General features: G+C 42.5%; 1 protein-coding gene across 1 annotated transcript in view; it reads left to right on the top strand.

Moving 5' to 3' along the window:
- The window catches only part of Arhgap42 (Rho GTPase activating protein 42), a 224,626-nt gene that overhangs the window by 177,784 nt on the left and 23,693 nt on the right, over positions 1 to 23,149 (top strand). The window contains exons 7-12 of the mRNA XM_032909333.1: positions 3,125 to 3,229; positions 4,975 to 5,104; positions 14,763 to 14,863; positions 16,820 to 16,929; positions 19,460 to 19,538; positions 20,688 to 20,727. Coding sequence (XP_032765224.1) covers positions 3,125 to 3,229; positions 4,975 to 5,104; positions 14,763 to 14,863; positions 16,820 to 16,929; positions 19,460 to 19,538; positions 20,688 to 20,727 — 565 coding nt within the window. The remainder of the gene's footprint in view (positions 1 to 3,124; positions 3,230 to 4,974; positions 5,105 to 14,762; positions 14,864 to 16,819; positions 16,930 to 19,459; positions 19,539 to 20,687; positions 20,728 to 23,149) is intronic.

Genomic DNA, 23,149 nt, shown 5'->3' on the forward strand with positions numbered 1-23,149 from the left:
GCCTTGACCTAACTTGTCTGCCTTCACCTGCATAATGACATCAACCTCTAGGATTCTTTCGGATTTTGTGTACACAAGTTCAGGGCAGTTGCAAATGGTTAGTTTTGCAATTTGCTTTCTGGTCTGGACGTCTTGCATTTCCTTTCCCACATATGTACTTTGGTGTGGAGTGTCCTCCTTGTGCCCAGTTTCCCGAGGTTGTGGAACTGTCAGGAATTAGTGTGTGGCTGGAGGAAGTAGGGACTATGGAGGCCCCTGCTGCGGCTGGTTCTGCCTCTCCCTTGACACTGCACTCACTCTGTCCTCTTACTTTAGCCCAGTGAGTTGTGTGTGTAAAGATGAGTAGCAAATGCATGCCTACCACATTCGTTCATATTTCAGTCAGGCAGCAACCAATAGGTGGGAAAATTATGAAAGTATTTTTAGTTCTAAAAATTATCTGCAAACACGGTATCGGTGTTGACTTTGGTCTGGTTTGGTCTGGTTAAACAATAATAATTTGACTCTAAGCACTGTGGAGATAATAAAGTGTGATAGGAGGTTTCCCTGGTGCTGAAGCGATGTGAATCTGGAGTAAAGATGCTTGCCTGCCACTAAGCCCACATGGTCGGGGGAGAGTGCTGACTTCTTCCTGATGGATCTGAACACGTGCACCTTGACACATGTATATGACAATTAGTAATGGTTATCTCTGACATTTTTGTAAAGGTCACATTTATTCCACAGTGAGCTTAAGCCTTCTTTTCCTCTTTGCTTGTTTGTTTTAACCCCACACTAACCAGAGATGAGGAGGGTCTGGGAAGGTAAGTTCTTCACAGTTCGGGTCTTTCTACTGAACATCATTGGCTTAACGCCATGGCATCTGCTCAGAGCGCCATCACTGTGTGCGCGCGCGCACTCCTTTCTGAAAAGTTGAGCTCTGCTGCCATCTAGGGGCCCTTGTTTCACACGCATTTCCGTTCAGATTTTCAAGCTGCTTCCAGGGAAATGCAGCACGGAGAAAAAGGCTCTTGGTGTGCCGTTAATTACTATTTCAGTTTTATTTATTTTATTTTGGGTGGGTATGAGTTTAGCCTGAATGTCTTTGTGTGGACATATGTGTGCCTAATTCTCATGGAGGCCAGAAGAGGGCTACTGAGATTCCCTGGAAACTGGAGTTACAGAGGTTATAAGCCGCCCTTTGGATGCCTGATATTGATACCCAGATCCTCCACTGAGCCATCTATCCAGCCCCTGGTGTGTAATTTTTATGTACTTCAACAAAATTTTTCGCCCCCCATTGGGTGCTTAGAACGTGTCATGAGAGGAAATGGATTCCTCAGACTAAGCGATCCTGCAGCCCCACTAACGAGGTTGGCAGGTGGATTTCTGTCTGTGGCAGTCGCTGTCTCGGGAATGTTTAGGATACAGAGCAACCTCGGGGAGACAGAAGTGCTGGAATTGTGGGTTTTAAAGCTCAGGTAGTAAACAGGTTTCAGTGGAGAATGACGGCTCATTGCGATCCCTACCGAATTGCTTCCAGGCGAGTGACTTGACAAATGTCAGCGTGTGCGAAGGGTAGTCGTGAGCACAGTGGCAAGCACGTGACACTTCTGTATGCATCTCATCTTTCAATATATAAACTAACTTTACTCCAGAGCCTTAAGCCAGACTCCAGGAATCCACACACACTACTGAGATGCCATTATACTTCTGACACACAGTATGTCCTTCCCCACGCCCATGCTCTGAGAAGTCAGAATATTAAAAAAGTGGATTTAGGGGTATTATATATTTTATAGATTTATTTCAATGTTTTAAAATATCTTTTCTGTAAATTTAACTAGCTGGGTGGCTTCTTATGGCTTTGAAATGACACCAGCTCCCTATGACGTCACAACGAGACAGTTTCTCCGTGGGCTCATTAGATGCCACCAGAGAAGATACTCTTCTGATGGCAAGTCAGAGGACTCCTGTAGTTATGCATTTCCAAAAATTTTACTGTTTTTAACCTTTGGAAAAGTCTAAATTTATACATGCAGGGCCTAACCAGAAGGGTTTAAATCCAGCTTTAAGCTCTAGTTGGCTCTAAATTGGAGGTTTAAATTACATGAAAAGTAAAAAGAAAACAACTTAAGAAAACATTTTGAAAGTGTCAGAATCCTAAAATGAACACAACTCCTTACACGTTGAAAAAAGCATGACATCATCATTTTCTTTTACATCCGGCTCATAGGGATTGGCAGTCCTAACACCCACGTGAGATGAGTCTTGGGGTACTCTTGCCTCCCCACACAGAGGAGGTGGGAGAAGCTACTCACATAGGAAGATCTTTCAAATAGTCTAGTCGTTCTCTTTTAATTTGAAAAATAACAAGTGAAATACTATAAGACTCTTCTGAAAATATTTTCCATTTTATTGCAGCAAGAAGCTGTAGGCTGACGAAGTCAGTGGCTAAGACTATGGTATAAGACTGCAGCGAATTATATAAAGTATCAAAATCATGATGTTTTCTAGATAAACTTTCTAGTAAACATACCTGTCGCATAATTATATGATAAGCTCTCTCCTTATTGACAGATGCAAGTATATAGTAATTAAGCACAAAAGAATTTGTGATTTCAAGGCTAGGAATATGGAATGTCTTTTCTGAAGATTTAATTTTGAGTAGAAAAGATCATTCTGCAAACCTGCTTTGAATTCTTGAAAAGTCTTCCCTAGCCAAAACAGGATCTATACTGCCACCTTGTGGTAATTTTTCTTCCCTCCCTCTGGACAAATTGTTACTGTCCGTGGCCAGCTCCTTCCTGTGATATCCTGCCCAGTCTCTAAATCTGATGCTCTTTCGCCTTCTGTTTTGTCTAGAGACCATTCCCAATTCTCTGTGATCCCCTTAGTGGCTCACGTAGTTGTCTCATGGTGCATTTGGAAGCAGGACAGTGGACAGTACATGTTCATGACTTCACAGAGAGACAAGGTGAAAAGGCAATGACCTCTTGTTTCCACCTCACACCCATGTGTCCGTGGCCAAACACTGATAGAAAACTGTTACTCTGAGAAATTAGAATGAAATATAATCTCCTTGATATTTTGTATTGAATGCTGATTTTTATGATTTTTTTATGTGTATGTTTTTTCTTTGCAGCTTTTGTCCTTCCTTCAGGGTCTGTTTACATTTTACCATGAAGGGTATGAACTTGCCCAGGAATTTGCACCGTACAAGCAACAGCTACAGTTCAACTTACAAAATGTAAGGATGCTCTGCCCACCCTGTCGTTCCTTAGCCACGACCTCACAGTGACTCAGTTAGGATCAAACCAGACCTTGTGTGTATGTGGCCAACTGCAGTGACTCAGGGAGTCCTCTTCACAGACATCCTCATGACTTATTTCCTAGCAACCAGGTGAATGTCTACCAGAGAAGAACTAGTGTCATGTTAGAAAAATGTATGCCACTGGGTTTTATAAAAGTATTACAAGTAGGTCCTTGGAAAGTAGCTGGTATTCTTGTTAGCCCAGTGAGTGACTCAGGATGAGTAGGGTCTACGATTCACACATCCTCTGTGTTTAGTATAGTTACTACAGTGTATACACCTAAAAAAATTTTTTATGGACCTTAAATTCTCCTCACCGCACACAGACAAGAACAGAAAATACATGTGAGGTCCTCTAGTTCTTTTGGTCTCTGAACACATAGCGACACTTCTACCATGAGCCAGCATACCTCTGTGGGAACAACAGCTAGGGAAGAATGAAGCCTTCATGTTAAGTCCTCAGTCACTGAATACCTGAGTGGATAGCAATTTAGCCAGAATAACCTTCACTTAATCATCTGTAGAAGGTGTGTGTGTCCCTGCTTATCTGGGTCTTGTCATCATGGTGTGTAGACACCATGCTACCCAGATGACATGTCCCAGAACAACTATGCAATTGCATTTTTCTAATCATGTTCAGGTTTCAGCTTTTGTACTTTGGTTCCCGAGCAGGACTAGTTAGTTTTGCCCTTAGTATCCCCCCCCCAATGTGGAAGACAGTTGTCTGTCTTCAGTAAAAAAAGAAAAAGGAAAATTGCAGATGCCAGAGAGTTTTTACAAGTTCTTACAGTATTAACTACAATTACCTCAGTAGAGATAGGAGAAAGGAAACACTTGAAAGAATCAACCAATCCTTATGTTTAAAAGAGTAAAACAGCTACTCTGAGGCGCACTTCTCTTGCTGTGGACCAACGAGAGGCCTTGGAGGTGAGCTGTGTGCTTTATTTTTGGCACACTTTTGGTAGGGTGAAATGCTTCGAATGCAAACCAGACTCTTTTAGAGAAAACCTTACTTTTCCCCTACAGTTTAAGCAAACTTATTATCAAGTTCATAAATTACTAGTCTCAAAAGAAAGAACTTGGATTTTATGTGAATAAGTTTTACACTGGCCTTCTAACAACTGTCTTAAGTACTTCCAGAAAGGAAATCATGTGATGTGTCATTTAACAAGCCTTCCAGTTGTAGACTTCACTGAGAGGTACACTCTGAAGCTGAGGTTTTCTGAGTGGCCACCTCAGTCTATCCATGGGAAGCTTTTATTTGTGAGTTCATTATAATAAAATGATTTTCTTTAATTCTAAAAAAAATAGAAATTAGAATAAAAAGCCTTGGGACAAGAAGGGATTTTATTTTAAATTTGCTCATTGTCACATATATCAAAAGCATCGTTTTTCTTCCTCAAAAAGAGATTAAGTTCTTATGTATCTACTTTTAATCTTAGCTAATCCAAAGCTTGCAGATGGTCAATAATTTCATTTGTTTACCGACTTGGGACTCTACGCAGAATCTCTCACACAGAGAGACTTATTGGAATTGGACTCAGCACAGCAGAGTCCTTTACACTGAGTAGAACTCGGGAGTCAAGGTTACCCTGCTATCTCTAGCAGTTTGGAAACTAGTTAACACCTTCCTCAACCCTGGTGGGAAGTGCTAAGTGAGTTTGTGGCTTCTCTTCACTAAGACAAGGAACAACTTCGAAAGTACTCGACAAGAGGTGGAGAGATTAATGCAGAGGATGAAGGCTGCCAACCAGGACTACAGACCACCCAGCCAGTGGACCATGGAGGGCTATCTTTACGTCCAGGAGAAAAGTGAGTCCCAGAGACAGACTTGAGGTCTCTCTTTTTACTTTCCTTTAGATATTCCACGAGTGTGGGGCCCATGTGTTTATATGGATGTCTGCATGTGTGTGGACACACGTGGTTACAGATGCACGTATGCACTAGTGCATAGCAGCTCATGTCAGAAACCATCACCTACATCACTCAATGTTTTCACATAGGTAGGGTCTGTTAGTCAAGCCCAGAGCTCTGGGGCTAGTCCCATTATCCAGTGCATTAGTCAGGGACCTAGAGAAACAGGTCTAAGAGATTTATAGGCTGTGATCCATCTATTCCAATAAAGTCCGATTGTCAGACATGGGAAGTCCAATAGTCCTACAGTTACCCAGTCTGGGATGACTCAGCTGCTCTTCAGTATACACTGGAATCTCAAGGAAGTAGCTTTAATGACAGTGAAAGAATGGCCTTGCCAGTGCAAGCAAAGGCAAATGTGGGTTCCCCAGTAAAAAGAATCAGGGGTCATTTTTAGGAGGTAATGGTGGCAGCCCTCTCTATTTAAAGTCCCATAGGAGATTGAGAACATCCCATGAATGCCCTCATCAGGATGATGCAGGCTGGTGACTGTAGTAGTCATCTTTCTCTCAGTAGCACCATGTCATTAAATTCTGGGCTCTGCCAGTTTTCAGAAGTAAAAGCAGAAATTATGCCATGTCACATTGGCACTCTCTGCTTCCTGAAGTGAGAAAACAAATGGCGGATGCAACAGAGACCCGTCACAGCCACCCACCCCATGCCCAGGGTGTTCTTCCCACAAAAATCAACACAGATCCACTCAGACGTGGGTAACTGGGGCCTCTTCTCTGTGTGCTCATTAAATGAAACCACCTTGAGTATTTTGACTAAACCAACCCAGTTTCACATCAGATGTACCGTAGTGTGCCATCCTCACGTTGTGGTGAGCGAGCTGTTATGTCCGGCCTCCTGGATCAGTATGTGCTTTGGAAAGTAGAAAACTGTCTCAGTGCATGTCTCAGTGCATGCTGCTCAATGCCAATAATCCTCAGCTTTGCTGAGATCTGTACTCAGTGAAAATTAAATAACTCTCAGGTAATGCTCACTCCGACCCTTCAAAGCTAAGAAATTTAAAATAAATATCCCCCCAAGTGCTGTGTGCCAAGCCAAATCTATACCTCATAATATCTGAACCAGTGGATTGATCTATGGCCAGTGGATTGACCTATGAACCTGAGGCTCAAAGCTATTTGTTGAGGGTTCGTATGTTGCTATGTATTGGAATGCTAAATTTTGTGTCTGTAGGTCTAGGCCTAGGAGTGGATTTTCCTATTTACCAACTTTTGTTGTGCAAACCCTGCTCCTTAATTTAAAACTATTGGTTGAATAAAATTAGCTATAGTCAATTATTAGAGGATTAGAGGTGGTTGGTTTTGAGTTACTTTGGTTGGGGATGGAAAAGTGACAGAAGGAGGAAGAACAAAGAACGAGAGGAGAGGAGGAAGCTGCTGTGAGGAGAGATGGACCATGAGCCCAGGGTGGCTAGGAGAAAGAGGAAGTATCCTCAGTACACCATTGGGAAGGTAGTCAGGTCAGGAGTTAAAAGTAAATTAGGGACTACCCTCCAGGAAATGTCAAAGCCAAAAATAAATAAATAAATAAATAAATAAATAAATAAATAAATAAATAAATAAATAAATAAATAACCAACCATAGTCTAATTTATTTGTTTTGGTTAAATTTAAAATAGTTGGACTCTAGCTATTTCTTATGCTCTTATTATAAAATAACTGGAATGTCATCAAGATTCATAACTTCAGATCTGAAAAGATCATGCTGTTAATGAGAGGGAGAGTCCTAGCCCCTCACCTGAGCCTAGGTCCCTTGTCCATCCAGGCTGTGTGGTAAGGCATGCTTGCCACGTCTGTCCATCAAATTGGTATGTGCTTGTATGACACTATTTAATGACTGACACAGCCTGAGTATCACATGCAACCTTCACTGTCATGTTACTGACCATGTTACAAATGCACATCAAAGTTCTTCACAGTCAATGCTGCAGCTCTGGGTTCTCCATCACAAACCTTTCAACTACAGTATTTTGCCAACTAAATCAACCTTTCCCCCCATTAGCATGGTGTGATGGTTTGCATATGCTTGGCCCAGGGAGTGTCACTATTAGAAGGTGTGGCCTTGTTGGAAGAAGGGTGTCCCTGTGGGGGTGGGCTTGGAGACCCTCCTCCTAGCTGCCTGGGGATGTTCAGTCTGTTCCTGGCCTCCTTTGGGTGAAGATGTAGAACTCAGCTCCTCCTGCACCATGCCTGCCTGGATGCTGCCATGCTCCTGCCTTGATGATAATGGACTGAACCTCTGAACCTGTAAGCCAGCCCCAATTAAATGTTGTCCTTTATAAACTTGCATTGGCCATGGTGTCTGTTCACAGCAGTAAGACCCTGACTAAGACACATGGAGACTGTGGAACTTGTCCCTTGAGTATCTTACAGTCTCAATGGTCAGGAGAAGAAATGGGAAGGTTATAGTTGAAGGTGATGTGTTTGTGTGTCAGTGCTGACATATGTAGATATTATAACTTTTGATTTAATTCAAAGGCTAATTTATTTGCCATTAGAGGATTTATTTTAGTATGGCTTACTAAGTAGGATGTTAGTAGTTATGTCCAGTGATTGAGTTACCTGTTGACTTTAAACTAAGTTTGTATGTTGTTTGCCTTCACACGGTGACTCAACTGAGTTCCAGAGAAAGGTACGGTGGCAAAGCACCCCAGCTAGCCACCAAATTTGATGAGTGGGGCTGCCATGGTAGCTACCTGCCATGGGGACTTACTGAGTCAGGTGGAGGGAATTTTACAGAGATGAGAACACCCTGCCATTGTTATGTGGCCCACAGGTGCCGGGTGTAGTATGGGATGCTGTGTCCTTTTTTTTTAATACGTAGCACTACAGAGAGGCATTCTGTATGAATATTTTATTTCATTTTTCCCCTAGATAATATAGATAGTTGCTGCAATCCTGGCATACACACCATTTATTTATTTTTTGAATTAAAACTTTTGTACACTGTATTTTGATCAGGTTTTCCCTTCCCCAGTACTCATCCCAGAAGCCTCCACTTCCCTTTCTACCCACTCAGTGTCACAACTTCATGGCACATCTCTCTCCCTCTTTCTCAAAACAGAAACAAAACAAAGCAAAAATTGAAAGTCAGGACAAATTTGTTTTAATTTGTCATTTTTTTGTCCCATTTTCATTCTAAACAGAAAGGCAGGAAGGCTTTGGATTAAAAAAAAAAAAAACTAACATTTTTTTGACCTTACTCTTCAAATCTGTGTTATTCAGTCACTATCCAGTAGTTCATTCAGTGAACGGGGCCATGGCTCACTGACCCATCTACAGATAGTGTAGCATTTGTGGACAAGTCTACTAAGTGTGCACCTTTTAATAATGTAGGGTTGAGGATTGCCTGAATAGACCTAGTGAGGACTTAATGTACTTATATGTTATTCATACCTTATTTTTTATTCCTATAATTTTTTCAATAATTTTTATTTACATTTCAAATGTTATTCCCTTTCCTGATTTCCGGGTCATAAGCTCCCTATCCCATCCCCCTCCCCTTCTTCTATGAGGGTGTTCCTCCTTCTCAACCCCCCATTCCAACCCCCATGACATTCCCCTGCACTAGGTCATCCAGCCTTGGCAGGACCAAGGGCTTCTCCTATTGGTGCCCAACAAGGCCATCCTCTGCTACATATGTTGCTGGAGCCATGGGTCTGTCCATGTGTACTCTTTGGGTAGTGGTTTAGTCCCTAGGATCTCTGGTTGGTTGGTAGGTATTGTTGTTCTTATGGGGTTGCAAACCTCTTTAGCTCCTTCAATCCTTTCTCTAATTCCTCCAATGGGGACCCCATTCTCAGTTCAATGGTTTTCTGCTAGCATTAGTCTCTGTATTTGACATGTTTTGTCTGAGCCTCTCAGGAGACATCTATATTGGCTCCTGACAGCATGTATTTCTTGGCTTCATCAATATTATCTAGTTTAGGTAGCTGAATATAAATGGGCTGTATACCCAGGTGGGCCAGGCTCCGAATGACCATTCCTTCAGTCTCTGCTCCAAACTTTGTCTCCATGTCCCCTCCATATGAATATTTTTGTTCCCTCTTTTAAGAAGGATTGAAGCATCCACACTTTGGTCATCCTCCTTCTTGAGCTTCATGTGGTCTGTGGATTTTTATCATGGGTAATTCGAGTTTTGGGGATAATATCCACTTATCAGTGAGTGTATACCATGTGTGTTTTTTTTGTGATTGGGTTACCTCACTCAGGATATTTTCTAGTTCCATCCATTTGCCTATGAATTTCATGAAGTCCTTGTTTTTGATAACTGAATAGTACTCCATTATGTAGATGTACCACATTTTCTGTATCCATTCCTCTGTTGATGGGCATCTGGGTTCTTTCCAGCTTCTGGCATAAATAAGGCTGCTATGAACATAGTAGAGCATGTGTCCTTGTTGTATGTTAGAGCATCATTTGGGTGTATGCCCAGGAAAGGTATAGCTGGGTCCTTAGCTAGTGCAATGTCACATTTTCTGAGGAACCTCCAGACTGATTTCCAGAGTGGTTGTACCAGTTTGCAATCCTACCAACAATGGTGGAGTGTTCGTTTATCTCAACATCCTTGCCAGCATCTGTTGTTACCTGAGTTTTTGATCTTAGCCATTCTGACTGGTGTGAGGTAGGATCTCAGGGTTGTTTTGATTTGCATTTCCCTGATGACCATGGATGTTTAACATTTCTTTAGGTGCCTCACGGCTAGTTGATATTCCCCAACTGAGAATTCTTTGTTTAGCTCTGTACTCCATTTTTAATAGGCTTATTTGGCTCTCTGGATTCTAACTTCTTGAGTTCTTTGTATATTTTGAATATTAGCCCTCTATCAGATGTAGGATTGGTAAAGATCTTTTTCCAATCTGTTGGTTGCCGTTTTGTCCTAATGACAGTGTCTTTTGCCTTACAGAAGCTTTGCAGTTTTATGAGGTCCCGTTTCTCAATTCTTGATCTTAGAGCATAAGCCATTGGTGTTTTGTTAGGAAATTTTCCCCAGTTCCCATTTGCACAGGGCAATAAGAATGGGTCGATTTACATCCTTCTACAAGCTGACCTCCAGTTGAACCAGCACCATTTGTTGAAAATTCTATCTTTTTCCACAAGATGGTTTTAGCTCCTTTGTCAAAGAGCCAGTGACCATATGTGTATGGGTTCATTTCTGCGTCTTCATTCTATTCCACTGATCTACCTGTCTGTCTCTGTACCATACTATACAATTTTTATCACTTTGCTCTGTAATACCTTGTTATAAGACAACTGATTTTTCTCAGGGTTATCCTGAGCCTCTGTGGTGCTAACCTTATCCTGAGTTTATTTCACTTATTTTAATGGCACTCTCCGAGGCTATAGAATCTTTAATTCAGTCTCTGCGTCATGGAATCTAATCTGTCTGTTGTGTCTTCCTCTCACCTCTCCCTCACCTCCCCCTTCTTAGTCCAGGCTAGACTTGTACAGCGGCCTCTTCAAGGCTTCTCCTCTGCCTTCAGGCTTTCCCCTCAATTTTCCCCTGCAGAAAGGCTCACTCGTGGGTTTCCAGGAAAGGTGACTGAGGACAGCATCACAGACTCAAAGGGCTTCACTCAAGCTCTCTTGAAGAATCTGGCATTAGGAAAGGGAATAGAAGGAAGAACAGCTAACACTTAAGGGCCATTTGAGGACTCATACAGAAACTTACTACAGCAAACACACACACACACACACACACACACACACATATATATATATATATATATATATATATATATATGAAAGAAATCCAAATGGAATCACCAAATAACATGGGAGTCAAAGTCCCAATGGACATCTCCTGTCTCTTTGAGAGAACCTCTAGTATCAGGGATGGGTTATATCTAGTTGAGTTGTTGGCCAAAGGTGCCTTATGGAGACACCCAAAGAGCTCAGGCTATTCCCAAGGCTGTTGGTTGCTCTCCACAAACTGATGTGCTATTGCTGAAGATAAAGCCCATATAACTAACTCACTGAACATGGAGAAGTTGAGCCTCACCTGCTACTGACTGGTGTTTAGTAATGGGAGCTACTAGAGGAGAGTGGTGAGCACCAGCCCAGCTACAAACACTGTACAATGGTGGGTGACCTGCCTGCAAGATGAGCTAGTGCAATAGTGGACCAAACGTGGCTCTAACCAACCCTATCTCATTGGGTTTAAGGCCCACTCCAAGAGATGGAACCCATCCCCAACACCACCTAGGCGGCCAAGAACCCGACAGCATGGGGATCTAGGGTAAAACTAAATACTACTGTTCTGAAACAAAAGCAAAACCAAAATAAACAAACTATTGAAACAAATGAAACCCCACATCCATTGATCATTGTCTCAATCAGTCATCACCAGAGATGTTTCCTCCTGTAGTAGGTGAGGAGAGAGACAGACTCCCACAACTGGACAATATACAGAGAGTGCGAGACCTTGGGACTCTCAGTCCTAAATGGGATGCCTCCATCTAACCCCTCCCCTCAGGGCTCAGGGAACTATGGGGAAGAGGAGGTGGGAAGATTAAGAGTTGGTGTGCATGGAAGACACCAAGGAAACAGCACCTCCCAGACACAGCAGGACTGATGGACAGATCCTGTGGCAACAGGCAAAGGGCCTGCACAGGCCCAGACCACATGTGTCCTAGTGCTGAGATGGAGAAGCAGATGGATGCTCCTGCCCCTAGACACTAAGCTATCTTCAATTGATAACGGCTTACAAATGGTTCTCCAGTGAGTCTCACTAGGCTTAGCCACTCTTAAGGGCAGGCCTACTGTCAGAAGTAGATGACCAACACAAAATGAACTCAGGCATTTTTGTACAGTTTTTTTTTTCTGGGATGGGGGTCTTACATTGATTATTTGTTCATTATTATTTCTAATTTTTAGAGTACGTGTTTGTGCGTATGTGTCCGCGCCTGTTCTTCTGTGTGTGTCTATATTTCTTCTGTTCTTCTTCATTTCTTTTGTTGTTAATTTGTTTGTTGTTTGTTTTTTTAAGGGAGAGAGAGAGTGGATTTGGAATGGCAGGGTGTGGGCTAGATCTGGGACCAGATAAGAGAAGGGAAACCATTATCAGACTATATTGTATAAAAATAACTTTATTTTCAAAAATGAAATAATAAAGACAATTTAGCATTTTATTCCTTTAAAACTAACACCTAACCCCTATGCAGGGCTGACGGACCTGTTTTCCTTAGGAGTTGAGTCATGCTCCTTTGTCAAGTCTAACATGAAGGTTCTGGGGTAAAGCTTTGTGTTCGTGAACATGATCCCCACTCCCACCCACACCCCACCCCCAAAGATCTGTCACTGCTCTCTGTGATCACTGAGAAGGGTGACTGGGATTCATTGGTTTTGTAGCCTTGGAGTTGTGATAAAATTTAATTTTTCAGGTACTTTAATAGGGGGATTTTAAGCAATTTATCTAAGACCATCTCCCACACATGCCGGTAAGCCCTGAGGGAGGCGGCGGGATGAACAGCAAACATCATCACGAAGTGAAGAAGGTTACACATGTAACATAAGGCAGGAAAAAAACCGACACTTTTCCGTTTCAAATCTCATCAGAGCATGGTGGCTGCTTCAATTTAAAGCAACAGCTGATCCCACCAATTACATCGCTCCCTAAGTACCAGTCGCTGCCAGTTTGCATCAGGTTTGTCCCACTCAGCGCCCCTAGCTGTTAAGTAGTCGCATGACATGGAGTATCAAGTGTGGAGCGCTGTGGTATGAAGTGCTCTCAGAACAGAACGGGAGCTAATTGCGGTAATCCCTCGAGTTGCCAAGTGTTTGTGTACCCTGTCATTTAAAAATCTAAAGTCGCTTAAGTATTTACCAAAGTTCAAGCTGACACTAAGGACACTATCATTATCACAAACAAAACCCAGCGCTCCTGAAGCACTGTCTTAAGGGGCGCTGTTTTCTGTTCTAATTGCTTGCCTTCCGGTGCAGGGTTCTGAAACCGAGCCAGCAGTCACATGATGCATAGAGGTGACTAAGGGATTCTGTTTGAAGTGGGTGGAGCGGAAGCTGAAGAAGCTTCCAGAAAGGGAGCCCTAAGCTCTGTTTCCAACCCACACAGCCCATCATGGTATTTGGATTCAGGACAATCTTCTGGGTAATCGCAAGCTCTTGTACTTCATCAGAGGAAAGCAGAATAAAGAATACACCCCACTGTAGACACAGGAGCATCTGATTCTTCAGAGACACTAGCAGCCCATGACATGGAGTGCTGTGTTGTGAGAAGGGAATAGTATTTATAGGAGAGACAAAGTGAGCATTACTGATAATACACATCTTTTTAATACAAATGATATAAATAAAAGAACTTTTTCATTAATTTATGTATTCACTTTACATCCAGATTGCAGCCCCCAGTCCCACCCTTACAAATCCCTCTCACCATTAAATCTCCCCTTCTCAATGGAGAAGCCTCCCTTGGGTACCACCCACCCTTGGACATACTGTAGGACAATCACATCCTCTCCCACTGAGGCCCAGCTAGGCAGTCCATGTAGGGAAATGGGGTTCCATGGCAGACAACAGAGTCAAAGACAGCTCCTGCTCCAACTGTTAGGAGACCTACATGAAGACCAAGCTGCACATCTGTAGCGGCCTATGCATGCTCATTCATGCATGATTGTTCATTCTCTGTGAGTCCCCATGGGCCCAGGTTAGTTGACTCTGTAGGTCTTTGTGTGCTGTCCTTGGCATTCACCCCTCCAGCTTTCTCAGTTCTATCCCCTGCTCTTCCACAAGACTCTAGTAGAATTACTTTTAAAAACAACAAGGTTTCCTGTAGCCCAGGTGAGTCTTGGCCTTGCCACGTAGCTAACAATGACTGTGAACTTCTCTTACTTCTGACTCTTAAGTGCTGAATTTCAGCCCTGGAGACCCATGTCTGCTTTTGCGGGGATCAGGAGGGCACCCTACCCTCCAAGTTCCATCTTCTACTTTATTTCTCTCATATCAACAGTAAGAGGAAGTAACTCCAAGGGTGAAATGTCAGAGAAAATGATCGTTCACTCTTAACTTATTTGTCAGTTGCTTACTGAGTGACTCTATGTCTGTCTAGGTTCTAAGTAATAAAAGTATTCTAATCAGCAGCCAGGGATAGTGACACCCACTGGTAATCCCAGTCCTTGGGAGCTGAAGGCAGGAGGAGCATGAGCTCAAGGCTGGCTTTAGCTACTTGGTAACATTGAGAATAGTCAAAGCAAGATCCCCCCATCTTTAAAAATGGTCATATTTGTTAAGTGTCTTTGTGATTGGGTTTTCAAATATTTTCTGCCTGTAGTTGGTTGGACTTATTGACCAAATTCCACGCTTATGGATAAGGATAAGATAGCTGAAGTTTACAGATAGGCTCACTCGTGGGTTTCCAGATTCTTCAAGAGAGCTTGAGTGAAGCCCTTTGAGTCTGTGACGCTGTCCTCAGTCACCTTTCCTGGCCAGACTCAGCTACACTGATGTGTGGACACTCTCCATGTGCCCATGCACACACTCAGGTACAAACCATTTCACCAAATCTGAAGTGTTCTTGTCTCCTGCACTAGGACCACTGGGTTTCACCTGGACTAAACACTACTGTACTTACGACAAAGGAAGCAAAATGTTCACAATGAGCGTCTCTGATGTGAAAGCCAGTGGGAAGATGGTGAGTGAGCTCTCTCCTTCTTAAATTAAGCTTGTCATTTTAAGGATGGAAGATAAATAAAGTGTCACCTGTGCTTCCCTTCCCTAGTAACAGTATGCATTTTTAATAAGTGAAAAGACTTTAATGACATTAAAATAATGCACAGTATTTCTACCTAGCTGGGGCTATCATGTATTTATAAGCAGTTCAGTTGCTGGTAGGAGTCCTTCAGTACATGTCTGGGGTACCCCTCGTACATTCCTGGCTTCAGAAGAGGGGTCTACACTGTGGGTTGATTACCAAACAAGGAAGGGATTGCCAGAGCCTGGACCCAGCGTGTCCCCAGGATTCTGCACCCTGTCACAGCTGGCAATATTATAGATGCCATGTGTGCCCTAGCCTCTGACATTCAACCAATTCACATACCAAAGTGCCGATGAACAAACTTTCAAACCAACAAATCAAGGCTCACTTCCCCAAAAGATTAAATTTGTCACTAAATATTTCACGATGTGCCAGCATCATACGACATGATAATGCTCCTTATTGGATGAAATGGTACAGTCTGTACTCTATGTCAAGTGTAACTCACTCTAACTTCTCTTTCGTTTTCTGTCTATGTGTCATTCCTTCTTTGTCTGTCTTTCCTTCTTTCTTTTTCCTTCCTTCCTTCCTTCCTTCCTTCCTTCCTTCCTTCCTTCCTTCCTTCCTGGCTATCTGTCCGTCCTTCTATTTTGCCATTTATTGTTTTAATAAAACTAACCTTAACCTTAACCCTGCTAACCCTAACCCAATCCCAACCTTAACCCCTAACCCTAACCCCAACCCTAAACCCTAACCCCAACCCCAACTCCAACCCTAACCCTAACCTTAATTTGGTCATTGGCTAAGAGTTCTGTAGGTGGATTTTCCTCCTAAAGAGAACTTGTGCCAACCTGATTTTAACAGATGAGGAAGTTGTTTCTAGAAAGTAAATGAGTCACCCAAGCACTTTGTCATGTAGAACATGGCAAAGTGAATGACGGAAGGTAGAAATGTTAAGATATATTAACTGAAACTTCTTGTGCTCAGGCATCCATCAGAGCCTAATAATTCAAAGTGGGAGATACATGTGAAAGAAGGGGAACCTAGCAGAGTAAAAGAGCCTGTGGGTAGCTTCACCTGCAGAGTTATTAAGTCACAATTCACGTTTATCTGTGACTCACGTAGAGTAGCAATTGACAGAAATTCAACTTACGTGACAGCTGGGGTGTTACGATGCAAGCTAACCAAGCCAAAGTCCTGATCCTAAATCTGTGACAACCACGACATGGTTAATGATCATTGAACTAAACTTTTCTGCATTCTAGATGGGCGTCTCACATGTAGAAAAGATCTCCTAAGAATTCTCAGGCCCCTGTTCTGTCCCATCCAGAGAGTTTGCATTTGATTCTCCAAGAAGTGGGTTAGCAGTGAAACCATGAATGTTATGGCTGCCTGCAGGAACAGAATGGCGAATGTGAGCTTCCCTATTCTGGAGGCTCCTCTGGGACTTGGTGCAAGTCACTGTTTATCACCCCAAGGCTCCAGTACAGAACCATACCCATGGCACTAATCTCTCAGCTATATAGATTATGATTACTTTTTTATGATAGACGATTTTGATGGAGAAATAGGGCAGTATCTTAGCACATCTACCTTACATGCAGCTGTGCTGTTACAATGACTGCAATGTCGGATCTTCCCAAGTCCAAGAGTGTGTGCACTGTACAGTATCTGTTCCCATTCAGAGTAAACGTGTCTAAAGGTACAGGGGAGTACTAGGACAGATTTCTTTGAAACAAAGCACAGTATATTGTCAATGCGAGGAGAGGATTAGAGAGCAACAGAAGTTAACTTTCCGCATGACTTATCTGTAAGTTAACAGTTCCAGTTGGCAACTTTGAATCACTGTACTCAATCCACTCCCTGATGTTTTTTTTTTTTTTTTTTTTTCAGAATGGCCTTGTTACTGGTTCACCCGAAATGTTTAAGTTAAAGTCATGTATCCGACGGAAGACAGATTCCATTGACAAACGCTTCTGCTTTGACATAGAAGTGGTCGAAAGGTTTGAGCACTACTTTCCACCTTTTAGTTTTTACTTCATTTCTGCTTCTAAGACTGGAGAAGCACAACATAAAATGGTGTAGAGCAGAGGTTCTCAACCTGCAGATCACAATTCCTTTGCTGGTGAACAATCTTTTCATAGGAGCCACATGAGACCATTGGAAAACACAAGTATTTACAATTCATAACAGTAGCAAAATCACTGTTATGAAGTAGCAATGGAAATAAATTTATGGTTGGGGTCACCGCAACATGAAGAACTGTATTAACAGATTGAAGATTAGGAAGATCAAGAGCCACTGGTGTAGAGTGTGTGTAATGAGACCGTCAGCATGCTTACTTCAGACTTTCACATGTTTATCCTCTACATTTTCATTGTATTATATTCGAAAAAGAAAAAAACCACGAGGCATAATGCTGCTAAAGAGTTGCATAGAAGAACTTAAATATATACATAGATATGATATGTCATATCTATTTATATGTATATACACACATACACATACATACATGTATTTATGTGTGTGTGTGTGTGTGTGTGTGTGTGTGTTGTTGGTTGCCGGTTTAAAAACTTTTTACTTTTTATAAAATTTATTCTCTCATATCTTACATCCTGATCACAGTTTTCCTTCCCTTTTTTCCTCCCAGCTCTACCCTCCCCCCAGTCCACTCCTCCTCAGTTTCCCTTCAGAAAGGGGCAGACCTCCCAGGGATATCAGCCAAACAGGGAATATCAAATTGCAGTAAGACAAGGGGCCTCCCTTCACAATAAGGCTGGACAAAGCAACCCCGTAGGAAGACAAGGGTCCGAAAAGCAGGCAAAAGCTCAGAACAGGCATTTTTATCATCCCTTGAAGCCTGATGGTTTTTGCTATCATGGACCATGAAGATTCCAGGGGGATACGACACACTGCAGAGCTGGCCAAGTTCAGTGCTGCTAGAGGGCTGCTGTGTGCACAGCGCCTTCTATTTCTGCATTATTATAATTACTTAAACTGTGCTTTTGGCATTTTCTTCCCCAAGATAGGGAAATAAACCCAGGGTGTGCTGAGGGTTAAATGAGGTAATCAAGTGTTCCTATGAACACAGCACCCAGAACCGTCCAGCAAATATTGACCGTTGTTACTAATTGTATCATGCTGTGATATTGACTTAAACTCTGGACCAAGGCTGGCACAGCATACATCTGTAATCCAGCACTCTGGGGGCTGAGGCGAGAGGATCATGCACTTAAAATATATAAAGCTGGTCATTCTTAGAACTTGTCCCAGAGAAAGAAAATCAATTCAACCACATCAAACAACCTGGGCCCTTCCGTATGTTTTTCTTTTCTTGTCCTTCTAGTGAACCATTTTCATATCTCAGAAGAAATATAAGTTATTTGTTGACAGATTATGCTATTTTAAGTTTTTAATCATTTCATATAAATAATGAAGGTTCCCAATGTTTTACAGAGGAATTGTGGGTATATTATCAATTTTTGTACATGAGTTAATGTATAAGTTTTTATATCACCCTCAACTTCCTTTTATATGGTGCCTTCTTTTATCTGGAAATTCAGGCTTAGATAACTTTTCACAGTGGCTGCATTGAAGAAATTTGGGGACATTGTTGAGACAGGATCTCATTTTGTAGTCCAAGCCTGGACTCAGACTCATTGTGTAAGCCATGCTGGCCTTGGGCTTGAGATCCTCTGGTCTCAGGCTCCCTGGTGCAGACATATACCTGCCTGCCTGACAGGAGAATTATTTTTGGAGATTTCATTTTAACACTGTGTTCATGGTGCTGAGAAACGCTAAGGACCATGGGCTAGGTATGACCTGACGCTTCTTCACACGTTGCCCTTGTTAGTGACTGGCTGGTCCCATCAGGCTTGTGAGCTTAATCAACCCTCAGTGTTGAATAGCGGGGGACTTTGAGCAGCAGTGGATACGCGTTTGCCATCTTTTTGACCATTTCAGGGGAAACTGAATTAATCCCTTCAGACAGCCCTGTGCCTTACACATTCGTGGCTTACCTGTTAGCATATAAATTTAAAAAGTGGGTGTGTATGTGTGTGCTTGGACATGTGTGCGTATATGTGTATAAGTGTATATGTGTGTCTGTGTATGTGGGTGTCCATGTGTGTATGAGGGTGTGTCTGTGTGTGTGTGCGTGCATGTGTGTGTGCATGCACTTGCATGTGAGTGTATCTGGGTTTCCATGTATGTATGTGTGCAGGTATGTGTGTGTGTGAATGTATATGTGGATACATGTGTGTTTCTATGCATATGTGTGTGCAAGGGTATATGTGTGCATGTATGTGGGTGAGTGTCATGTGTAAGTATCATGTGTGTGTCATGTGTGACTTTTCCAGAAGATGGCTATAGAACAAACCTCCCAATTTTCTATTTCCATTGTGTTCATTGCTTTGATCTTTTTTCTTTCCAAATTATGAGTTTACAATTAATGAATCAAGGACTTGAAAATTAGCAAATGCTGAAAGGCACAGTGGAATGAAATTCACATGGAGACTGTCTGTTTATCCATAGGCACGGCATCATCACACTACAGGCATTCTCAGAAGCTAACCGGAAACTCTGGCTGGAGGCCATGGACGGGAAAGAACCGGTAAGATAGTGACGCCATCTCTAGTTTTTGTTTCCCTCTAAAACTTACAAAGCAGTTTTGTGTTTCCTTTTTATGTGTATATAATTTAACTGGAAGCATTAAAGTAGTAGAAGAGAATGGCCCATCCTGTTTCCCTGTTGTTCGCTCAGTCATTAGCACGTAACTCCTACTTATAATTTGTCTCGCAAGGAGACTTCCAAGACCAATGTACAGCTCTAAAATTACTTTAAAATATTTATAACCATGAATTTGGCTGCATGCCTTGCCTCATTTTATTAGGTTCCTATTTAGAATATGTGTGGGGTCATTTTTGTGGTCCGTGCCTCTTTAAAGAACAGCAGTTTACCAGAGACATCCCCATGTGGTGCACATCTTGTCTGTAATAGTCTGTAATAGTCATTTCCATGTCTGTGTGGTAATTTACTCACAAACACCAGGGAAGTTAAGTGGGAAAGAGAGAAGCTACTCCTTGCTGTTTGCTTCCGTATGGAACACTGTTCCCGGTTCATGGAGTGAGAACACTAGAATAAACAGACACTAGAGAGGGTTCCACTGATGGCCGAGAACAACAACAGTCCAAGCTCAGGCCTGAGCTTCGGCACTAGCTAGCATGTTCTGTGGACCCTGAGACCTTCCCCCCAAACCCTATTTCTAGGCCACAGTCAGATGTGCCAGGCACTGGGAGTGCATTCTCGACTCTAAGTTTAGAGTCTAAACGCTAAGCACACAAGGACATGATTTTAAGTTTACCAAACTAAATAATAAAAGGGCCTGGCTCTGTGTTCATTGCTTTTTTTTCTACTCTGTTGCTGTTTTTGTACAATGTCAATCAATCAAAATTTTCAATTAGTCGTAGATTTTAAATGTTTAAAAACCTTTCACAAACGGCTAAGAATTCCTGAACTAAAGCAGATGCGGGGGTGATTAGTTATCTCAGCAATGTCATGATGACTGTGCCCACATGAAAGAAAGCCCAGGCGGCTCATTTGAGGAAGCAGCAAAATCAGATGAATCCCACGGTGATAGACAGCCCCCTAAACAGTTGGTGGACTGTGAGCAGAGTCTTTTTGTTTTAATGTAAGCATCACCTTGCCGCTCTTCCACATGGCCATTAGCATCAATCACTAACTGATGTCCTTTCTTCCCTAGATTTACACGCTGCCCGCCATAATTAGCAAGAAAGAAGAAAGTAAGTCCTTTTTCTTCTTCTTTTAAACTTTTGCATGAACACTACTTTTCGGCCTAACTAAGACTTTTAAAGGAACAGAAACTTTTCATGAGAAACAAGCTTTTCTACATTCTGACTTGCCCCGAAGAGTAAACCATAAATCAATCCAGTCATATTTCCTGACAGAAAAGACAAGGAAGCCACAGAAATAGTAATATGAATTCTGAACATGATCCTTGCTGGTGTCATCCCCTCAGCTTGGTCCGTTCCCTCAAACGCAACCAGAGGGAAACCCTGAACTCCTAATTCCACAGAGAATCATGAAAACAAACAGTAAGGATGACAGGGTTTTCAAGAAGGCTGTGCTAGGAGCGTTCCGAGACAGCCACAGAGCAGAGAGTGAGGTTGTGCTGTGCTGGTGCAGCTAAGAGACCTCCAAGCCTGAGCAGGAACAAGTCCCTTGCTTCGCAGTCACACGTGGTTCTGTACTTGCTCTCCGTGCTCTAAGTAAAGCTGTATAACTCACTGGAAAAGGAAAGTTTGATCATCCTTAGGACAAACCTCCATGTGAGAAATACAACAAGAACCCCACAAAGAACTGGTCCAAGATAATGAATATATGTCTTTGTGGTTATGAGATATAATGTATTATTCTTGAGATTATGAGACATTGTTAATTTATCTGGGGAAGTAGTTATTTTCAGTGTTAAATAGATGCTGTCCAGTTGAAAGGACAGTGGGACTTAACCTCAAGTGGGACCATCAGGATAGACGTTCACTAGGAAAGCATCATGATTTTGCCATCTGAGCTCATTTTTCAGAAAAACAAAATCATCTTTCTTGGCTAGTAGTCCTAGCTCAGTACCTCCATCTAGGTCCTTAACAAAGAAAAAGACAACAATGTGCTCCAGTTTTTCTCCACTGCCGCCTTAAGCCTGTCTCTTCTCTGGTGGCGAATTTTGCGTGTGGATTTTCCTTAGCTGGTCCTTTACTCCTGGATCTAGGTGAAGCAGCAATTCCTGAAAGTCACAGTGTTGAGTTCACATGCTCCTGGGTGCTCCGTTCTACATTTTTCTGTTGTGCACCTGTTTTATTCCTGGATGGCTAACGGGTACATTTCAGAGGATGAGTGTGTGAGGTATATACTTTTAAAGTTTCCAAACAGCTTTAACATGTAACCACTAAATGGATGACTTTCTCCAAGTATGCCTTGGGGTGTGGTCTTCCTAAGGGGAAACAGACAATAGCCTTTCTCTTCACATTCTAAACAGTGGCCATCTGTGAAGTGTCCTCCTCCTGGGCTTTGTGTTGCTTGAATAGTTTATCACTGGGACTTCGCAGGCGGCCTGGGCAACTTGGGCCACCATTTCACTCTCCCATGGGGACAAAGCTCTGTAGGTTCAAAGGCCATCAAAGGGACTTCTAGCTTACATGTATGGCATGAGTCTGACAGGTGTACAGGGCCAACTCTTCATCCTTCATCCTTTTCTTCTTCCTAAAGGATGAGGAGTTGACCCTGAGGACCACTTGAGATAGATGTGCTCTTGTCTCGTTTCCCTCTAAAATCACCCATGGTATGATGTTGGGTATCTGTATGTTTTAATCAGAAATGCCAGATTAGAAATGTGATTGGGGAATTAAAGACAAGCATTGCTTTTTCTAGGCAGCCCTGGGGAGGTGTGGAGAGACCCCAGGGTCACACCCAAAGGGACAGCTGGGTTTTGAGTCAGGAGGAAGTTGAAAGAATAAGGCCTTTTGCTTCCTTAGCTTCAGAAAGCAACTCTTGTTCTCAGGCTGCTGGAACTGTGTTAAGATGCATAGCTTTTGTGATGCGAAACGGCCTTGTGGAAACTTCAGTTGGATTTTAATAAAAGCTTTGGCCCTGAACAGTTTCCAACTGCTTACACTTAACTTTTGATTGAGTAACTTTATTATATTAGTCTGTCTTCGGGCCAAATGCCATTAGTACTATAGGATTTCATTGTCTGGGAATTTGGTGGTAGGTGGACTCTGAATACTCTTCTGCTCTTCTCCAAAACAGGGAGAAGTAGGCGTGGGGCACAGGGCAGTCTCCAGAGAGTTCACAGATTATTAGATGATCCACTCTATCCCTTGAGGAAGCCACCGAAAAGCTTGCTCAGACTCAGGCATGGTAGAGAAAGGAGACCAAAGGAACATCATTTGGTTGCTTGTCTTGGTCCCCTGTTCTAAAGGAGACAGTCCTCCCAGAACTCCAAGTTTTTACCATGTAGGATGAATTCCCTTTCTTTCTACCCCATGCCAAGACTACTTTGTCTTCTACCACAGAGAGCTAAGAGAAACACTCACTGCCTGTGCGTGTAAGTGTGGGGACCCACCCATTGTGTGCAGGTCAGAGAACAACTTCCCTGTTAGTCCTCACCTTCTACTTTGACAGAGACAAGACCTCCTGTTTGCAGCTGAG

This window comes from Rattus rattus, chromosome 8 (genome assembly GCF_011064425.1).
Source record: "Rattus rattus isolate New Zealand chromosome 8, Rrattus_CSIRO_v1, whole genome shotgun sequence".
NCBI lineage: Eukaryota > Metazoa > Chordata > Mammalia > Rodentia > Muridae > Rattus > Rattus rattus.